This window comes from Balearica regulorum, chromosome 13 (assembly GCF_011004875.1).
Source record: "Balearica regulorum gibbericeps isolate bBalReg1 chromosome 13, bBalReg1.pri, whole genome shotgun sequence".
Classification (NCBI taxonomy): Eukaryota; Metazoa; Chordata; class Aves; order Gruiformes; family Gruidae; genus Balearica; species Balearica regulorum.
Window position 1 is genome coordinate 10,628,650 of NC_046196.1, and position 18,090 is coordinate 10,646,739.

The following is an 18,090-nucleotide window of genomic DNA, read 5'->3' on the forward strand; positions in this document are numbered from 1 at the left end:
TGATGCAATGACTAATAAAACTTAAAAGTCAATTTTCATTATATTTTTTGTAGCTGCCTGTAAACTAATTTCCCACATACTATTTTTTGTAGGAGTAATGAAACATTTCTTTAAGAAAATCCAAGTGATTTTATTTTGCTCATAGATAGTATAACACTAGCATCACCACTTATATACAAAATTAGTTCAACATAGCAGAATACCAACGATTTCCTCATCGGGCAATTATGATCGAGCAGACAAACACTGATTCACTACTTCCAGTAAGTGAGAGTTTTCCAAAGCAGCCGCTACACGTTCTTTATCAGCAAGCTGTTTATTAACTGTGCAGAAAAAAAAACACCACAAGAAACCGGTCAAAACACAGGTATACAATGTCTTTGTTAAAGCATTTTACATCAAGACATATAATTGCAGTGTTGCTATGGTAATTCTGCAGATGCTAAGTACACTGCAGAGTTGTGGTCTAAAGTCAAAGCTCCTATCTTACCACAAGTTAAACCAGCAAGCTGCTCATGATTCAGCAGCAGGGAGCTACACATGTGTAGGTGTAACACAAGAAGAAATTCACCCCTAGCCGCTCCCCATTTTCTGAGTCCTCCATAACCCAGGCAAATCAATGACTAGTTGAGAGCACAGGTTGCCTGAGATGTCTGAAGTGTAACACAGAACATATCTAAGTGTCATTATTACACATTCCTGTTCTGTAACATCCCCCAGAAGTGACACATGTAAAGTCTCAGATACTACACAGCTGCTCTGCAGGTGTGGGAGTCTCTCTCCTCTCTAATGTTCAAAGTTTAAAAAAATAATAAGGATAACCACACAACAGAGCACTACAAACCTTACCTGCATGCTCAGAGGCATGTGTTCCTGGTGTTATATGAACATCCAGCTTAAAAAGCATCACAAAAGAAAAAGGAGACAAGTCAACAAAATATTGGCAGCTCATGTTCAAATTATTTAATAAAAAACCCCAAGGCAATAACAAAAACAGGGGAAAAAAGGGCCTTCTTGCCAATACTGTATATAGCAGAAAAAATAAAGTCTAAAATCACAGAATATTCTGCATCCCCATCTGCTTAAGCGTGCTTCAGACAGGGGGTGAGGCACCAACCTCTGCTCCCCCCCGTGCTGCAGAGAAAGCCCTGCAGGCAACTTCCCTCCATACCCCCGCCTGCCCTTGGCATGACTGTCACAGAACCGTAATTCTGCATCGATACTGTCGTCCACTGCCTCTCTGTTTCTTGGAGTGTTTCCCCCACCCATAATATGAAAAAAACCTCTGGTTATTTTTCACTGTAAGTTAGTTAGGGTTGGTTGGGGGTTTTTCCCTTCCCCCCCCCCCCCCCCCAACACAATCCCCCTCTTTTGCTCTCCAGAGCAATTTGATTACTCACCTTAAATCTCTCAGGCAGAGATCTGATCAATTTTACTTTTATGGAGAGGCCGATTAACGTCGCCATGCTGCAGTGAGGAATGGTGGGAGTGAACTCCACTGCCACTGTGCTTTCTGCGTCATTCACCTGTTGAAAACCAAACACTTCCCATGTACAAAACTGGCTGGCTTTACCCCAAACTGGCCACATTTTATGTGAAATGCAACTTGAAGCTGTACTTTGCCGCTAATAGTTTTCTTCACTGACATTTTTAAATACTATATTTAGCTGCAGTAGACCGCTATAATAAGCCTCTGTCGACGATAGGAAAAAATAATTAATCAGACGGCAGAGGCAGCACTGCCCTGCAACACGCATTCATGGACCGGCAGCGCCGACCCGCTGGGAGCGCCGGCCGGGACCGCCGCGCAAGCGGGACGAGGAGCTGCGCATCTTCGCGGGATCTCACTTTCACTCGCACTTGCTCCACGACATTCAGCTCCTCCAGGGTGAGGGGATGCTCGGGGTCGTTAATGGAGCGAATGAGATGTGCCGGGTTAAGGAAAGAGGAGCTGCACCGCCCTGCCCTGCCCTGCGCCGCCGCCCCAGCGGCCCCGGCCCGGCCCGGCCCGGCCCTCCCCTCCCGGCAGGATATCGAAGATCTCCCGGTCGTCGATGGAGTCGGGCAGCTCATCGTCCTCCTCCCGCGCCGTCACGGGCCGCTCCCCCGAGCGGCGGTAGATGAGAGGGTTGGCGTTCTCCAGCGGCGCCCCGCCGCCCGGGCCCGGGCCCACCATGGCGGCCGCTCAGGCCCTCCCCGCCTCCGCTGCCGGGCGGGCGCTGCTGACGGCGGCACAGCGGAGCTGCCGGCGGGGCGGAAGGAGCCCGGACGCCATTCACCGCCGCACCGGGCGCGGAGGCGGGCGCTCGGCAGCGGCGGAGTGGGGGCGGCTCGGTCGCCTCTTCCCCGTGGCGGGAGTGCTCTCCTGTGGGCAGGGAGTGGAACTGGCACCGTGTGCGGAGAGCAGACGTGTCGGGGAGCTCGGGCGGACGCGAGTGTCGCTGTTAGGGCACTTAGGGGCGGACAGGGCCGGCCGGCTGGGGGGAGGCGCTCAGCGCCTCGGGCCTTGCAGGGCTTTGAGCTCAAGTCCAAGAGTGACAAGCGAAAGGTTTCACTGGAGTCAGCGCCGCTGCAAAGGGGCTGAGAGGGACCTCTGAAGTGAACTTAGTGCTGTTGAGGATGGGTAAATTAAATTGCAGGTTAAATGCAAGTTGTTCTCGATTAAAATTATTTCTTTCCTCTAATTAATTTTAAAAGTCAAACTGTATAAAAAAACCTACAAGCAAAGGAACTGGAGTGATAGAGTGTAATGATGACATATTTTGGCCTCATACACCCCTTTATAATGGAGTTAAAGCACATACTCCTGTGTAAACATATCATCTGTTATCTGTTTTAGCTTCATTGTCATATGCTTGCAAAAAATGATCCGTGTAGGGTTTGGGTTTTCTGATGCCTGCCATGTCAAGTCGTGGTCACGGGTAGGAAGATGTGAGCATGCTTCCCAGGCGGAGGGCATCAGTTTCCTTGGTGTCTGGCAGAAAGAAAAGAGGATTTGAAAGGAGCTGAGACTTGCTCCTTCAAAAGATGTTGCCGCTGGAGGAGAAGATGTTTATTGTGGTTCTGTTGCTCAGCACTGACTTACAGAAATGGGTTACCTCGGGCGTGCTTTTGGCTGCGGGGAGTTCGGCCAGATTGGGTTTGCCCAGCAGGACGTGTTCTGAAGATTACCAGTATGTTTACGTATCTGCTGATACTTTAAATAAGACAAGCCAAACCACCTGTGAGCAAAGTTTCCATTTATCTCGGCTTTCATCTTTGTTTTGTATTATATCAGTTAATATATAGATTACATTGGCATTGAAGTTCACTCCTTAATCTAATCATTTGTTATTTTAAGTTGGTCTTTCAATTGGTGTATGTTATTTTGGATAATAAATTTTGTTGGTAAGCATCATTTTTCTGACTCTAGGAAATACAGAGCTGACTGAGCTGACTTACCCGTAGTGGCAAAGATGTTTAAAAGTGGGTTTTGTTTGATTTTGTGGGTTGGGTTTTTTTTTTCAGTTGGATCAAGAGAGTTCAGTGTGGCAGCACAAGAAGTCCATATTTGTTGGATTCCACCGATGGTATCCTCATGGAATCCTGCTTTTTCCAAGTCCTTGCTCCCTGCCTCATGTATATGTGCATATATATATGCATGGATGGATGTATAGATACACAAAGAGGTGCACACACCTATTCCCATATGTTGAAATCTATCTGCTGATTTTGGTCTGTCTGCTAGTCCACAAGAAGAATCTACAAAAATCCCAGGGCTGGGATTGGAACAAAAATAACTGCAACTGAAAGGATTTTCCAGAAAAATTTCAGTGAAGTATAAAAAAATAAGAGGCAAGTTATGTTCTACAATGCATATTTGCACAGCTCCAGGTGAAATTCATGTGAAGTCATCACTCTTTTCCAAAGCTATCACAACCCCTAGAGCCTCAGGAGCTGTATGAGAAATAACAAGTACTTCTGAATTCTCTTGCACTGAAAATCTTGTTTTACCTATCTCATTCACAACGTTTTTTGTGAAAGATGAACTGACTTACTCTGACAAACCTCTGTATCCCAAGCAGGATGAACTTAGATGATGTACGATCTGTGGTGGTGAAGTTGGTTCCACAGACTTCGTGAGTGTCGATGCTGGAGGTGAGTTCAGCGAGAGCAGTGCAGAGGGGCCTGGAGCGGTATGCTTTGACACCATTCATCCAGGAGATGGGAAGCGAATCAAAGGTGGAAAGGCAAAGACCCATTACGGAGAGGGGGCTTTGCCAGCTGAAGATGGGGAGTTGGTGGAGCAGGCGGGACTTGTAGGCCCAACTGAAGCAGGCGTTGAGGCTAAGCTGCTTAGGGCCAGTCATCCACGCTGAGGGATGTTATGCTTCTACAGACTACAAATGTTTTTAGGACTTTTTTCAGCTGGCAGGCAAAAACTGTCTGTTGGATTGCCAGCCTATTTCCACTGTAGGAAGCTATTTTATAGCACAGGTGAGGTCATGCCCTTTCCCACTTTTTTGAGGGAAGTAGATACCCCAGAAGGTGTTGGTAAGTAGACCTTGCTTTCTCACCTCCACTGAGGCTGCTCATAGAGAGGAAGCTATAATCTGACCCTCAACTTTAATCTTCCCTTTAGTTTTGAAAAATGCAAGAGGCCTATTTTTATTTTAAAAGGAGTAAAGACCTGTTTTGGAGGCTGGAGGCCAGTCCCTGCTGGAAAGCACATTTAGTGTCAATTATGGTACAGATGTGCAGGTCCTTATTAAAAGTATGCAAGAATTAACTATTTTGATATTTTTTTTTTATTGTTACTTTCTAGTTATGTGTAATCTGTAATTCTGGTTTTTGGTAAGATTTTTGTTGTTATGGGTTTTTTTTACAAAAACTTAATGTCGACAGCTCTGGAACCTTTTCAGAGCTTCGCTGTTTTCTCTGCTTGTAGGATTAACAGCAGATTAACTATGATTAGAACTTTTGTTGTTCACAGATGGTGTTGGGTCATTTTCAGATCATCCATTCTCAGGATCAGGTAATGATTAGGTGCTTTAGATTAAGGGATTGCGTTTACACTCTGTATCAAGTACCACTCTGAAAGTGCTTAGTGCAGTGCATGTTCAAAAGGAAATATAGCTGCACTCCCTGGTCAGAGTGCTCTCAGCCAGGACTTTGCACCATTCTCTTCCGCATAAAACCAGAAAATAATCTAGAGTCCAAACTGGGGTGAAAAATGGCTCCTCAAAGGCAGATTGCTTTGCTTTGTACCTTGTTTTGTAGTATAGCATTCATCACTTGCGGAGCAGAAGGTGAGATGCAAAATTTATTATTGCTGTTGGGGAAGGAACTGCACTAACAAGTTGCAGTGTAGTGATTTTCAAATCATCTTATACTTGTGTTAGCAATCTGCAAAAGTATCCTGATAAGCTTTATGCAAAAATTACTGGGTTTGTGAGATGAAACCATTTCTGAGATGATTTTCTGAAAATAAAACTTTATAAATTTCTTAAAAGGTGGAAAGCAAAAACATTTCGTAATTATCTAAACAAAATATTTTAAGATCTTGTTGGATGATAAATTTAGAAAATGTTAGTGATTTTGACAGTTGCTGTTTGCTCTGAAATTTGTTTTTAAGCTTTATGCTCTTGCAGAGTGAGTAAACTATGTCTTACCTAGCTCCAGCTGTCACTGGCAGAGCCAGCTGTGGGAGTATTTGGCAGGGGGTGTCTGTCATTGCACAAAAGCAAAGTGAAAACTGAACAAAATTGAAAGGAACAAGCTGAAATCTTCTAAATTAAACACTCAGTAAAAAATGCTTCATTTCAAAGTCTATGAGACAATTATGAAGATGCAATTTAATTTTTTTCTTTTACCTTTTGTGTTACTTAGGACAGACTGGTGCTGAGCCAGAAGTGACTATCACACTTGGACGGCTCAAAGGGAGACAAACAAATGTGAAGGGCACAGACAGACTTGTAAATGTTTTCCTTGGGATTCCTTTTGCAAAGGCACCTGTTGGATCCTTGAGGTTTTCCCCACCTGAACCACCAGAACCCTGGAATGATCTGAGAGATGCAACTTCTTACCCACCACTGTGAGAGCTGTTCAGTTCATTTGTTTGTAGGACCTGCATGTGTTTGTCGGTGCCATCGTGTTTATTAGGGTACAGAAGTCTGATTTTTGCTAGGGAGCTTATATTGACTGGAATTGAATATGCTGCCAGTACTGAAATACTGTAGGGAGTGTAGTGACAGGACAAGGGGTAATGGGTTTAAGCTGAAGGAGGGTCGATTTAGATGAGATGTTAGAAAGAAATTCTTTCCTGTTAGAGTGGTGAGGCACTGGAACAGGTTGCCCAGAGAGGTTGTGGAGGCCCCATCCCTGGAAGTGTTTAAGGCCAGGTTGGATGAGGCTTTGGGCAAAGTGGTCTAGTGGAGGGTGTCCCTGCCTGTGGCAGGGGGGTTGGAACTAGATGATCTTTGAGGCCCCTTCCAACCCAAACCATTCTATGATTCTATGATTCTGTAAGAACTGTGGGACTAAGAACCGCAAAGAATTCCTGGAAAATTTCTGTCTTTGGAAATCACATCTCATTATGCTCTGCTGCAATAATTCAGCTTTTTAAGGATAAGTACAGAGCTGTGCTTTTACAGGTTGCACCTCTTAATTGCATATAAGTAACACAAAGTTTGAGCATCCTGTGGGAATTCAGTCTGTGGGGCAAAAGAAAATGTGTTTTCTTTATCATTGTTACATTATTGCTATTGCAGTTTTATTACTAATAGTCACTTCCTTTCTTTTGTGAAGATGTCCTCAAGATCTGTCCATGTTGAAAACAGCTGAAAAAAACTTTAAAGAAAAACACGTTCCATTCCGAACTTCTGAGGACTGTTTGTATCTAAATGTTTACAGCCCTGCTGGTTCAAACAAGAAGGACAAGTTACCTGTGCGTAAACCCATTGTACAAACTTGTGTCGTACAACATTTGCACCTAGTGATAGCTCCTACGTCACTTAATTGTTTTTGAAAATGTGATGGTGCGTTAGCAAAAGTATTATTATGTAAAATTCAAAGTCCACAAACCTAAAATTCAGTTCCCATTGAGCTTTGGTGATTGAGAGTTCCTAATTCTCTGATGTTGTCTTCCTTTTTCAAATGAAATTTACCAAGCAATGCATAAAAGTGTGTCTCACCCTTTTTTCTCAAAGGTAATGGTGTGGATCCATGGAGGCAATTTCATATTTGGTGGTGCTTCTAGGTATGATGGTTCTGCACTATCAGCCTACGAGAATATTGTGGTAGTAATAATTCAGTACAGACTTGGACTCCTTGGATTCCTCAAGTAAGATGACCTATTTCACTTTTTACAAAATGCTTCTTATGTTTAAAGGATGGGTAGTTTTGTTTTCCAAATCAGCTGAACTTCTATACTGGCTTCCCACTGTTACGGTGGTTTAAATGTACATAGTTCACTGACATCAGGACTTAAGAACATTAATAAATGTCCATAAATACTATTTGCATTGTCATTTGATTGTAGCCAGCTATCAAATCATAGTTGGGCTTATTTGGTTCTGGATACGATGTTTGTTCTTGCCTTTACTTCCATCCATTGATCTGTAAAGCAAAAAATCATACAGTGTAAAGGCCAGGAATCCATCTGTGTAACAGCAGAGGCAAGTAAGTCAGTGGGGCTTAGATCTGACTATGCAAGGCTTTAGGTCAGTAGGCTGTACAGATCTTTCCTTGGCCAAATGTGACACTTTGCACAAAATGTAAGTTGGTGAGGTTTATTTTATTCTGATATTAGAAGAACTATTACTCTTCCTGAGAAGGCTTATACTGCTTTTCTTTCAGTACTGGTGATGAACATGCTCGTGGGAACTGGGCATTTTTGGATCAAGTAGCAGCTCTTCGGTGGATCCAAGAAAATATTGAACACTTTGGTGGAGATCCAGGATCTGTCACACTCTTTGGTGTATCTGCAGGATCTTGCTCTGTTTTTGCACATGTAGGCATGCAGTAGATATACTAAAAAGAAAAGTCTTAAAAAAAAATCTTCAAAAACTCAATTAGTGTAACATTTCATGCTTAATCTGGTTTTTCAAAGTAAGATTAATGGCACATTGTGCTAAGTCTGGACACTTCCCTTGTAAGCACATAAAAATGTGTAATTCCACACTGAATCCAGCAGTCTAGTCAAGCATAAAGTTATGGGATAAGGACCTTAATGTAGAATAAATACTTTCTGTTCTTCCTTTCTTGGCAGGTTTTATCTCCTTTGTCTAAGGGTCTCTTTCATAAAGCAATATCAGAGAGTGGAATTTTAATCCCCCCTGTTAAAGATTTACTTCTTTCAACAGATCTTAAGGTAGGCAGTTTTTGGTTTCTTTTTCATTTTAAAGCCTTTATAACCTAAAAAAAGATATTTCTTATATCTGATAGTTTTCTTAAAAGAGAAAGGGTGAAAATCTGATTGCACATTATGCAACAAAGTTGATGAAATTTATTCTCACAGCATACCTATAAATACATAGATTAGCACTAAGTAAATTTTCATTCAAATAGTCTATTTATTTTCAGTCTTACCATGCTCATTTGGTGTTGGAAATAGATTGTACAGTTACATGATTATAATATCTGTGGGTTGAGTTAGGTATTTTCAGTTACATGCATGCTAAGCTAGGCAAATGTACATTTTAATGCACACTGTAACTTATACTGTAACTATGAAATTTATTATGGAAAGTTTAATTAGAATCCAGAAGAGGCATTCAGTTTTTATTCAGCTATGGTGTCATGATTTAACCCAGCCAGCAGCTCATTCCCTGCCCTCCAAGTGGGATGGGGGAAAGAACAGAAAAGGCATATTAAAAAAAAAAAAAAAAGTAAAATTCATGGATGTTACCAACATTAGTCTCATCCTAAATTCAAAACACAGCACTCTACCAGCTGCTAGGAAGAAAATGAATTCTGTCCCTGCCAAAACCAGAACATACGGTCTTTTATAGAGGGCCTTTATTTGAAGTAAATTCATTTTAAAAAAGAAAAAAACCCTTTAAAATTAAATTCCTGTCTATAAGTAACTTTTCATTTCTCCTCCTGAAACAGCAGGTAGTAATAATATAAATCTCTCATAAGTTGATTTTCTGAATTTTCTTGCCTTATTTGATTTCTGTTGCAACCTCATATTATCTCTACAGCAAAGTTTGTTGTAGAACAGTGAATGGAAATACAGCAAGAAAGAGAAATGTACCAGAATGATTTCACTTCATGATCAAACTGTAGTATTTCTAGTAAAATAAAATACTCAAAAACTTATCAAGCTCACCTAAATTAGCCCTTAAATAAAACTATTAACAGTACTATGTATAATAATTTTCTGTTTATAAATTCCTTAAAGACTACCTCATAGCGAACAGTTCTTGTCTTTGTTAATAATTTTCAGAAAATTGCAAGTATATTTAAGTGTGAGACGAGCAGTTCACTCTCTCTGATAAACTGCTTGAGGAACCAGGAAGCAGAGGATATAGTCTTTAACAGTACGGTAGGTGAAACTTTACTTAGTAACAGATTTTTTTAATGGCATGCTTGCAAAACTTTAGCTCAGCGTCTGACTAGAGTTCATTGTTAGCCTGCTGCAAAGTTTTTTTCCTAATTTTTGTCAAAATACCCCCTAAATACTGAAATAATTTCACATAAGTTCTCTTTAGAATTTTCAGTGAAGTGTCACAGCACCTGTAAAGTTGTGAGCAACACTTGAGCATACATATGTTTTAATGTCAGTCAGAAGCAGCACAGGATCAGGAAACCATTATATTACTCCGTATCATGACCCAACCAGTCTAGTATTTTATACTCTGGTGCAAAAATGTGAATGTATGTTACAGGGGCTGTAGATACTCAGATTTCTTAAAGCCTTTTTTTTTTTTTTTGCACTTGGAACATCAAATGTGGACATTTTATTATGTGATTTGAAGGAAAAAAGGAAAATGCTATTAACAAGTAATTTGATCTTTTTTTCTCTTCCTTCAGGAAATCCCATTTCTACCCTTAGTTTTGGATGGAGTATTTCTTCATAAGTCACCTGAAGAGATCCTGGCTGGAAAAGAATTTAATGCAGTCCCATTTATGATAGGAGTCACCAACAATGAATTTGGCTGGAATATTAGATCTGTAATTTAATGGCTATTCTTCATTTTTTCGAATGTTTGTGTTAGTGATGAAGGCAACTCTGAGCAGTTATTTGCTGGTAGGACACCTTTTAAGTATGGCCGAAAGGCTTTGCATTGTTGGAAATATATACAAGGTAAACTTTGCTTGCATGATGATTCAGTAGTGATCCAGAAGCAGTTGGCCTCAAAGCAGTGAGACAGGCTTCATCCTGCAAGTTAAACTATGTGGACATCCTTGGAACATCAATTTTTTACAGTATTTTCTTATCCTAAAATTTTAATCCCTCATCCAGTCAGAGAGGAAAAAGAATGCAACAGCCAAGGGCTTATTACTAAAAGAAAAATAAACCAAATCCTTTCCCCCACAACACACAGATGTTACATGCACGATATTCAGGATGGACACATAGAATGTTTAAAAATGTGGCATTGATCTCCTTAAACAGCTTACCCCGTATGTCATTATGAACCGGCTGCTGGTTATATCATTGCCATGATATCATTGTTACCATGCAGAAAGATCTGTCATTTGAAAATCTCGGCTGGAGGCAGAGTATGGGGATAATGTGGGTGTCCCACCCATTCGCGGCGCATAAATTCTTTTTCATATGAATTCCATGGGCAATTCTAAAAGGTGAGCAGTTGCTGTACAGTGCACAAAACTGCAGCAGGTGGATTTGTGTTCTCTCTCTTCCTTGTCCTCTTTTCTTCATTTCCTAAGACCTTGTGTTCATCTAGGTAGTACAAAGTATTTGTTCTGAATCTATGTAGTAACTGTGTGTCTCTGGGAGTGTGCTGGTACTAAGTCCAAGAAAAATGTGAAGTGGAATCTGTTCTAATTCATTTTGCAGACAGAAAAGTCATTTTATGTAATGCTCTAAAAGAGGAGGAGAATTGCCTTATCGTTACTTCAAAGGGTTCAAACAACTGGACTAGAGACAGAGAGGCTGCTGGTGACTTTTAAGATCCCCCCTACCAGAGGGAAAATAAGCCTTTGAGACAGAAGATTTTCACTTCAATTCTGCCCTAATGCTTTCTAGTCTTATAAGTTTCTTAACAATGTGTGTTGATTTAAGGATAAACTACTTAGTATGAGTGGTTTGTGTTGCAGCCTTCACCGAGGAAACATTTACTGCTGTAAATACAAGCTGTTCAAGACAGCTGCTGCATCATACTGCATTTTTACATATGATATAAGGCTTCAAAAACACCAGTAGTAAGAATAAAGTGAAATAATGTAGTTCTAATGTTAAAAATATTGGAGAGTGGTGCTAATAACATTTTTTTTTCTGTGCAGACATCAAAAATACCAGGTTTGAAGGAAATAGGAGATAAAAAATCAATCACTTCAACTTTAGAATTTTTACTGCCGATGATGGTAAGAACTGTTGCACTAATCTAATTTGGGAAGTGAAATTTCTTTTTAATGCATAGAACAGGTTTGTGAAGTTTGGTGTTCTCTAATTTCCTGCTTGAGTCATAGTGTTACTAAGACTTGAGGTCCTGTTATGCTTTGGGGAGAGTCCCAGCTAAGTTGACAGGACTACGGTGTATGGAGTGACACAGAAATAGGATTGAGTCAGGCCTGGGGTTTGGGGAAATACCTTTTTCCTTCTAGAGTGCTGAACCAACCAATTTTAATCTTACACATTTGTATGTAGGATTGCTGTAATCATGTCCCTAATCTTATGGCATCTGATGGCTAATCTCCTGGTCGATGGGTTTCAAGACAGGATTTTTCAATGTGTTTGCATTAAAGTAAATGTAACTTTTAAAGTAGTTCCTTTGCACTCCTAGTTTTGAAGTATAACTTCCAAGCTGCAAATTCTAACACTAAAAACGTAAGCTGTGTTTGGAGATCCCATTGGTCTTTCCCTATAGTCTACTAGTAAATAAATCTTTCAAGGACTCAGAGAATTTACTTTTGTTATTATCATCTCTTTTCTCCTGAAGAAAATATAAGAAAAAGGTATTATCAGGAGAAGTTGCTGGATCTTTGTTGATTTCTGTAGAGCTTTAACCCATATAAATCTTTGTAAATTTGACCTGAGGGGTTTGGTTTGGTTTTTGGTGTTGGGTTTTTTCCCCCCATGTTGTGGTTTTGCCCCAGCCAGCAGCTAAGCCCTACGCAGCTGGGCACGTGGGGGAGAATGGAAAAAAAAACAACAACCCACAAAGCAACTCGTCAGTTGAAATAAAGACAATTTAATAGGCTAACAAAGGAAGAAAATAAAAATAAAAGTAACAACAACAACAATAATAATAAAATTAATTAGGCAGAAATGCAATTGATCACCACAACGGAAAGGAAAAAAAAAAACCCGATGCCCAGTCTGTTTCCAAGCAGCGAATCTGCCTCCTGGCTTGCTTCCCCAGTTCTGTCTGGAGCGTGACATTATATGGTGGGGAATATCCCTTTGGCCAGTCTGGGTCAGCTGTCCTGGCTGTGCTCTCCCAGCTTCTTGTGCACCTGGCAGGGCATGAGAAACTGAAAAGTCCTTGACTTAGTGTAGACACTACAACTACCTAGCAACAACGGAAAACGCTAAATCAAAAACACAGCACTGTACCAGCTACTAGAAAGAAAATTAACTCTATCTCAGCCAAAACCAGAACACCCCACAAAAAGTCTGAATAGGTTTTCTTTGCCATCATGGTTTCCCATCAGCATGGGTGCTACCCTGGACCTTTGCGCCTTTGCGGAATATCTGGAGTTTAAAAGGTGATATTTTTAGTTGCTAATTCAGAGTGTGATAGTTTTTCTGTTTGTTTCTTGTTTCCCCTTTTTCTCTTAGTATATGTCATCAGAGTTTCTGCCTGTGATAGTGGATGAATATCTAGGAAATACAGATGATCCTGCTGAGCTACGGGACCGATTTCTGGACTTGCTAGGGGATATAGGAATTGTCATGCCATCCATAAAAGCATTGAATTATCACAAGGGTGAGCTAATGAACACCAGTAGGATATTCAAACCTCTTACTACATGCTGGATCAAATGACGCAAATCCTGTTGTGTGTAGGCAGCCCTTCTTGAGATTCACACTGGGAATTTGTTGGGGGTGCAGAGAGATATAGGTCTGCAGGACTGTGTAAAGCAAGCGTAGGTAGTGTGTTATCTTTGTGCTAGTGTCTTGCACTTGTGCTCATAGTCACAATGTATTGAGAGCAGAGCATGATAACACAGGTAAATGTTTGCCAAGTGAAGTATACAAGCTTAAAAATTAAACCATATTAAAGCAACCTGGAATTTGTCCTTTGGCCCACCACTGCTTGGGAAGTCAGCAGCTCTGTAGTTTGGAGATTTTCTGATATTTAAGTGTAGACAAGCCATGCCAAAATACCCAGAACTGGAAAATAATTTGATGTTATTCTGGTTTCTGTATGTTTTCCTGGGGTGAATCTTTAATTTTTTTGTGTGAGTGCTGTGAGTTCTTAATTTTGAATTAAAATACATATTTGAATGTAACATTACATTAAAAATATGCCCAGAATAAAGCTTTGGTCAAGTAAGATTTTAAACAGCTGATGTCAGCCATAATTTATGCATCTCTTCTTTAACTCTCTAAATGTTACATCTTCTAGAGTCTGGAGCTCCTGTCTACTTCTTTGAATATCAGCATCGGCCCACTTCATATTGGGATAGTAAACCAGAGTATGTGAAAGCTGATCATGGAGATGAAGTTGGCTTTGTCTTTGGAGGACCGTATCTGGCTGGTGATATTCAGCTATGTAGTAAGGAATAGAACATTCAATATGCACTTATAAATTACTCTCATAACACTGGTATTATTCTATTCAGTAGTGTTACTTCCATTTTAACCAGACTAAAGGGCATATATTAACAGTGAGACCAAAGTGTAACCCTTTCTCCTGAATTTGTTTAACACTAATTTACTGTCTTCTCCATTCTTTATCATGTACAGATTGCTGTTTCTGAAGCACAGGAAGTTACACGTTGTCAATATTTTAGCAAACAGAACATTTGCTAGAAAACATCACTGGCATTATACCAGCACTGTTCATGAATTTTCCAAATAGCTTTGGCTGAAAAAGAAATTGAAGGAAAGGTCAATTAAACTTGCAGGGGATTAGCGTGGTAGTTGGGAAGCAGGAAACCTAGGCTTTCTTCTTTTCCTGAGGAATTTAAGCTAATGTTTCCTCCTTTCCAGGAAATCCCATGGGCTGTCCGGCTCCAGCAAATGGGGAACTCGGTCTCTTTTGCAGATAGTGTTGCAGTTGTGTTGATCAGAGCAAGGCTCAGAACTCCAGTGTTTCATTTTCTGCATGAAGATCTAATGGTTAGGTTGAAGACTATTTCCTTCAGGCAGAATCCCATGTTGCTACAGTCCAAATGAATGTGCCAGTCATTGAAGAGTCAGATACGAGTTGCCACATCCTCAACAATATTATGAATCCAGCAATTTTCTTTAATTGCATGACTAAAGCAATAATACTCAGGATGAAATATTTTCTTTCCCATGAAACAAATTAGGAGCAATTCTTACCTTAACAAAGAAACACAGAAATTCTACTTATTTAAGTGAATTCACCATTTTTATGTTTTTATTTTTGTCATTTACACAGTAGTTCATTGTCTGTTTCAAAGCCTACATAAATGAAAGTATTTCCTCTTACTCCATTGAACTTTGGAGCAATCCAGCTATGTCGTAAAAGCATTTGTTAATCTGTTACTAGAGCCTTTTGATTTTGCGTGTATTTTATATCTATTTTTTACTTATCCTACACTAGAAAACACTATACAAATCTTTTCTATTTGCCTGAATTTACTGAGAGCATTAAAATAGCAAATATTTTTCTTGATGTATTGAGATGCATTTATAGTTAATAACACACTGTAACTAAAATTATTTTCACCTACCTGATACAGTGGGCATATGTGTAACTATATTTAAATGAATGTTCTTGAGGCGTTGAGACATAGAATGACATTGTCTTGTATCAATATGAAGGAATCTTTGCCTAGTCATGCTCTGAATAATAGGGAGAATTTGAGTACCACAAAGGTAGAATGAGATCTATGAAACTAAAACATGTGGCCCATTCCTTGAGTTGTAATGGGACTCAGGAGACATGGGTTCTTTTTTTGGTTCTGCTTCTGGATTTCTGAAAAGCTACAGGCAAATTACCTTATTACCTTGTACCCCAATTCCCCGATTTGTAGAATAAGGAGAATTATGCTAATCTCATTCATAAAGAATGCTGAAATCTTGTCTTGATGATTGCTGTATTACTAACATATTGCAGGTATGGTGCCTCTGTTGTAATCAGTAAGTTGTTAAAACATATTCACAGACTGTACTACTGCTTTTGTAGTAGCAATGTTTTGATTTCTGCCACGTGTAATAATTATTTTGTATTTTGTCTCTCAGGTGAAGTTACAGAGGAAGAAAAGAACCTTAGTAGAACTCTAATGAAGTACTGGGCTAATTTTGCTCGAAATGGGTAAGAATCATGAAATTCATTACATAAATTACTGGTTTATACTGACTCCAAAGTGAATTAGCTATTTTGTTGATTCAATCTTAACTGCTTGCTTTCTTGTTGTTTACAGAAATCCCAATGGGGAAGGTTTGGTTGACTGGCCATCTTATAACCTAAATGAAGAATACTTGCAGATAAATCTAAAACAAAAAAAAGCCAGAAAGTTGAAAGAAAAGAAGGTAGACTTCTGGAGAAAGGTGATGTTTGAAAAGACAAATAACAAAAGAACAGAAAACAAGAAGGTTAATTCAGAGTTATAGTTTACAGTCTAAACATGCACATAATAGGCAAACTATTAGGATAGTAAAAGAAATTACTTTAAATAATTTTGAGGATAAAATTATGTTTCCCTTTTTTTCACCTTTTCTTCACAGTTGTTGTAGTTGCAATTATTCACTGTAATAATTCCAACTGATCTATTTCCCCTTTGTGATCCTTTACTTCTTCCTGGATTTGTGCCTTCAACAGAAGCCTCACTTATGAAATATAGGTACCAGATTTCCCTGCTGCTCAGGTTTTTCTGTCACTTCCCCATCACTGAAGACAGAATGTAGCAGCAACATGGTTTTAACAAAGTGAAATCAATAAAGACTTGATCTGCAAATAAAACTGTCTTTTGATGTCAAGTGTGTCAGTGATGGTACAGAAGGTTTGGTCTGATTTAGATACAGAAATGTCCTCTGTGGAAAAAAAACCAAAAACAACAAAGCAGAACATTTTTTAGTTTCTTTTTTAAGTCAGTTTTACAACAGTATGTTTCTGACTGTTGTGGTACATAATTGGTAACAGTAGTGCCGGAATTAAGACTTCTGTCAAATGTTAGAAAAGGGAGAAACAGTCTCCACTACCCACACTTTTTTCTTTTAAATTTAGCAATAACTCCCTTAGAAGGATCAACAATGGTAACATTAATTTCACACTTTCTGTCTTTTCCATGGTGCTTTACATTGTGCTCCAGGCTGTTCTCTGTGCCATCAGGCAGTTCCAGGTTCTCTGCACTGGGTCACAGGCCTTCGTGACTCGCACTGGGGGATTTGCTAGAGGGGTTTGTTTACCAGAATTATTCCAGTGCCCTTACCAGCTGATATGCATTTGGACTGCCAAGAACAAGTCTTGAACATCTCATTTCACTGTTATCAAGAACTTCTTTCTCTGCTATGTCTTGTTTGCTTCCTATATCTGCCTCTGAGGCTGCTCCAGCCATCCCAGCCATATTCCTGACCTTACTGCTACCAGCAGCATTATGCAGCTCCATAGATCGTATGGGGCACTAGGCATCTCTTTCCCTCTTCTTTCATCTCCCCTCTGTATCTCTGGAAGAATTTAAGACTGTTCATAGCTAATAATGTCCTACAGCAACTAACTGGCCATCCTTTCTTTCCTTATGGCTTTATTGGAAGAAATAGGGTGGGATTTCCTAGCTCTTTCTGCCCAAATTCTATTGCCAGTCAGAACTCGGGAGGTGGAGTTAAGACTGTTAGAACAACTGCTGTTTTGTAAGTGGGAATTCCTGCTGAGCATCTGTCCCTTCTCCTTTGTTTTAGCTAACATGTTTTGTGAGGGGAATATAATCTTAAAATAGTTTTGATAGATTTTCATTGCACATACAATGCCCCTGAGATCCTGTACCACTCCCTTTAAAAGGAGATAAACAGGCACCATTGTATGTATATGCACAGAATATATGCTTATGTTGTAAGTGTATGCAGAGAAGTGCATTGGAACTGACTTAGGCAGAGGCACAGTGCTAAAAATAAATCACAGTGGAAAATGTTAAAAGGTTTTACTCCTGTCTACTTAGGGGTGAGTGCTCTGATACTCTGTCCCATCCCAGAGACATTCTGATGCAAGATTACCACGTGCTAAAGAGACAGAGTGTTAAAGCTGTCCAAGCACTAGCTTCATAGGCTCTAGCTCCAGCTTCTTTGAATATTCGCTAGGGGCTAAGTCAACAAGCAAACTGACCCTAGTTTAAATGCAGACTTCTAAACTTTTTTACTATGCATACTTGAGGCAAAACGTAGTTGTGAGCTATAAATGTGATGTTTGTCTCTGAAAAAAGTCTCCCAGAGAACATCTATACAGCTATAAAAATTCTGCAATGAAGTTATTGTCCACATTATTTTCTTAGAAGCTCAAATTTACAGTGTTATCCCATCTGCCAATGTATACTGTGCACTAGCTATACACTCAAAACCAGCTGCCGTGCCCGCTAACACAGCATTGACATTATTAACAGCGTAGCTGCTGCAGCACAGAGCTCAGTGTAGAGGGCAGGACTCCCTGGATTAACAGAGCAAATGCTGAAGGTATTCAGCCTGCACTGAATGTGTACATCTGAAGCTACCTGCCAACAGTTTGCTCTCTAAGCAGTCCAGTTTAAAGTTGACCGAGATTTACCTACAAGGGCTGTGAATCACACCTATGCAGA

The 18,090-nt window shown here is 40.0% G+C and overlaps 3 protein-coding genes across 4 annotated transcripts in view; 1 reads left to right on the top strand and 2 right to left on the bottom strand.

Annotated features, from left to right (window-relative positions):
• The window catches only part of RRAD (RRAD, Ras related glycolysis inhibitor and calcium channel regulator), an 89,979-nt gene that overhangs the window by 21,276 nt on the left and 50,613 nt on the right, over positions 1-18,090 (bottom strand). The gene's annotated exons all lie outside the window — the stretch shown is intronic.
• On the bottom strand, positions 106-2,320 carry CIAO2B (cytosolic iron-sulfur assembly component 2B). 2 transcript variants are annotated; one of them, XM_075765536.1, is made up of 5 exons: positions 2,033-2,320; positions 1,861-1,926; positions 1,401-1,526; positions 850-895; positions 106-323 (listed from the first exon to the last, which is right to left on the bottom strand). In XM_075765536.1, the coding sequence occupies exons 1-5, from the start codon at positions 2,174-2,176 to the stop codon at positions 226-228; spliced, it is 480 nt and encodes a 159-aa protein (XP_075621651.1). In that variant the 5' UTR covers positions 2,177-2,320; the 3' UTR covers positions 106-225. The 2 variants fall into 2 exon arrangements, with proteins under 2 accessions (XP_075621651.1, XP_075621650.1); XM_075765535.1 differs by having other exon boundaries at positions 1,849-1,926; positions 2,033-2,312.
• Positions 5,076-16,268, top strand: LOC104643245 (fatty acyl-CoA hydrolase precursor, medium chain). Its single transcript, XM_010312485.2, has 13 exons — positions 5,076-5,288; positions 5,869-6,073; positions 6,787-6,925; positions 7,188-7,321; positions 7,837-7,990; positions 8,249-8,350; positions 9,428-9,526; positions 10,015-10,155; positions 11,452-11,532; positions 12,950-13,097; positions 13,740-13,889; positions 15,548-15,620; positions 15,730-16,268. The coding sequence occupies exons 1-13, from the start codon at positions 5,213-5,215 to the stop codon at positions 15,917-15,919; spliced, it is 1,692 nt and encodes a 563-aa protein (XP_010310787.1). The 5' UTR covers positions 5,076-5,212; the 3' UTR covers positions 15,920-16,268.

What these genes read in the sequence shown, in the direction of transcription:
- LOC104643245 (XM_010312485.2), top strand. Translation starts at nt 5,213, where the DNA reads ATGGCTCCTCAAAGGCAGATTGCTTTGCTTTGTACCTTGTTTTGTAGT. An exon ending in AATTTTTACTGCCGATGATG is followed by an intron (nt 11,533 to 12,949) that starts GTAAGAACTGTT and finishes TTTTTCTCTTAG; the next exon opens with TATATGTCATCAGAGTTTCT. An exon ending in GCTAATTTTGCTCGAAATGG is followed by an intron (nt 15,621 to 15,729) that starts GTAAGAATCATG and finishes TGTTGTTTACAG; the next exon opens with AAATCCCAATGGGGAAGGTT.
- CIAO2B (XM_075765535.1), bottom strand. Translation starts at nt 2,176, where the DNA reads ATGGTGGGCCCGGGCCCGGGCGGCGGGGCGCCGCTGGAGAACGCCAAC. An exon ending in ACGACCGGGAGATCTTCGAT is followed by an intron (nt 1,927 to 2,032) that starts ATCCTGCCGGGA and finishes AACCCGGCACAT; the next exon opens with CTCATTCGCTCCATTAACGA. An exon ending in TGGAGCAAGTGCGAGTGAAA is followed by an intron (nt 1,527 to 1,848) that starts GTGAGATCCCGC and finishes GGTTTTCAACAG; the next exon opens with GTGAATGACGCAGAAAGCAC.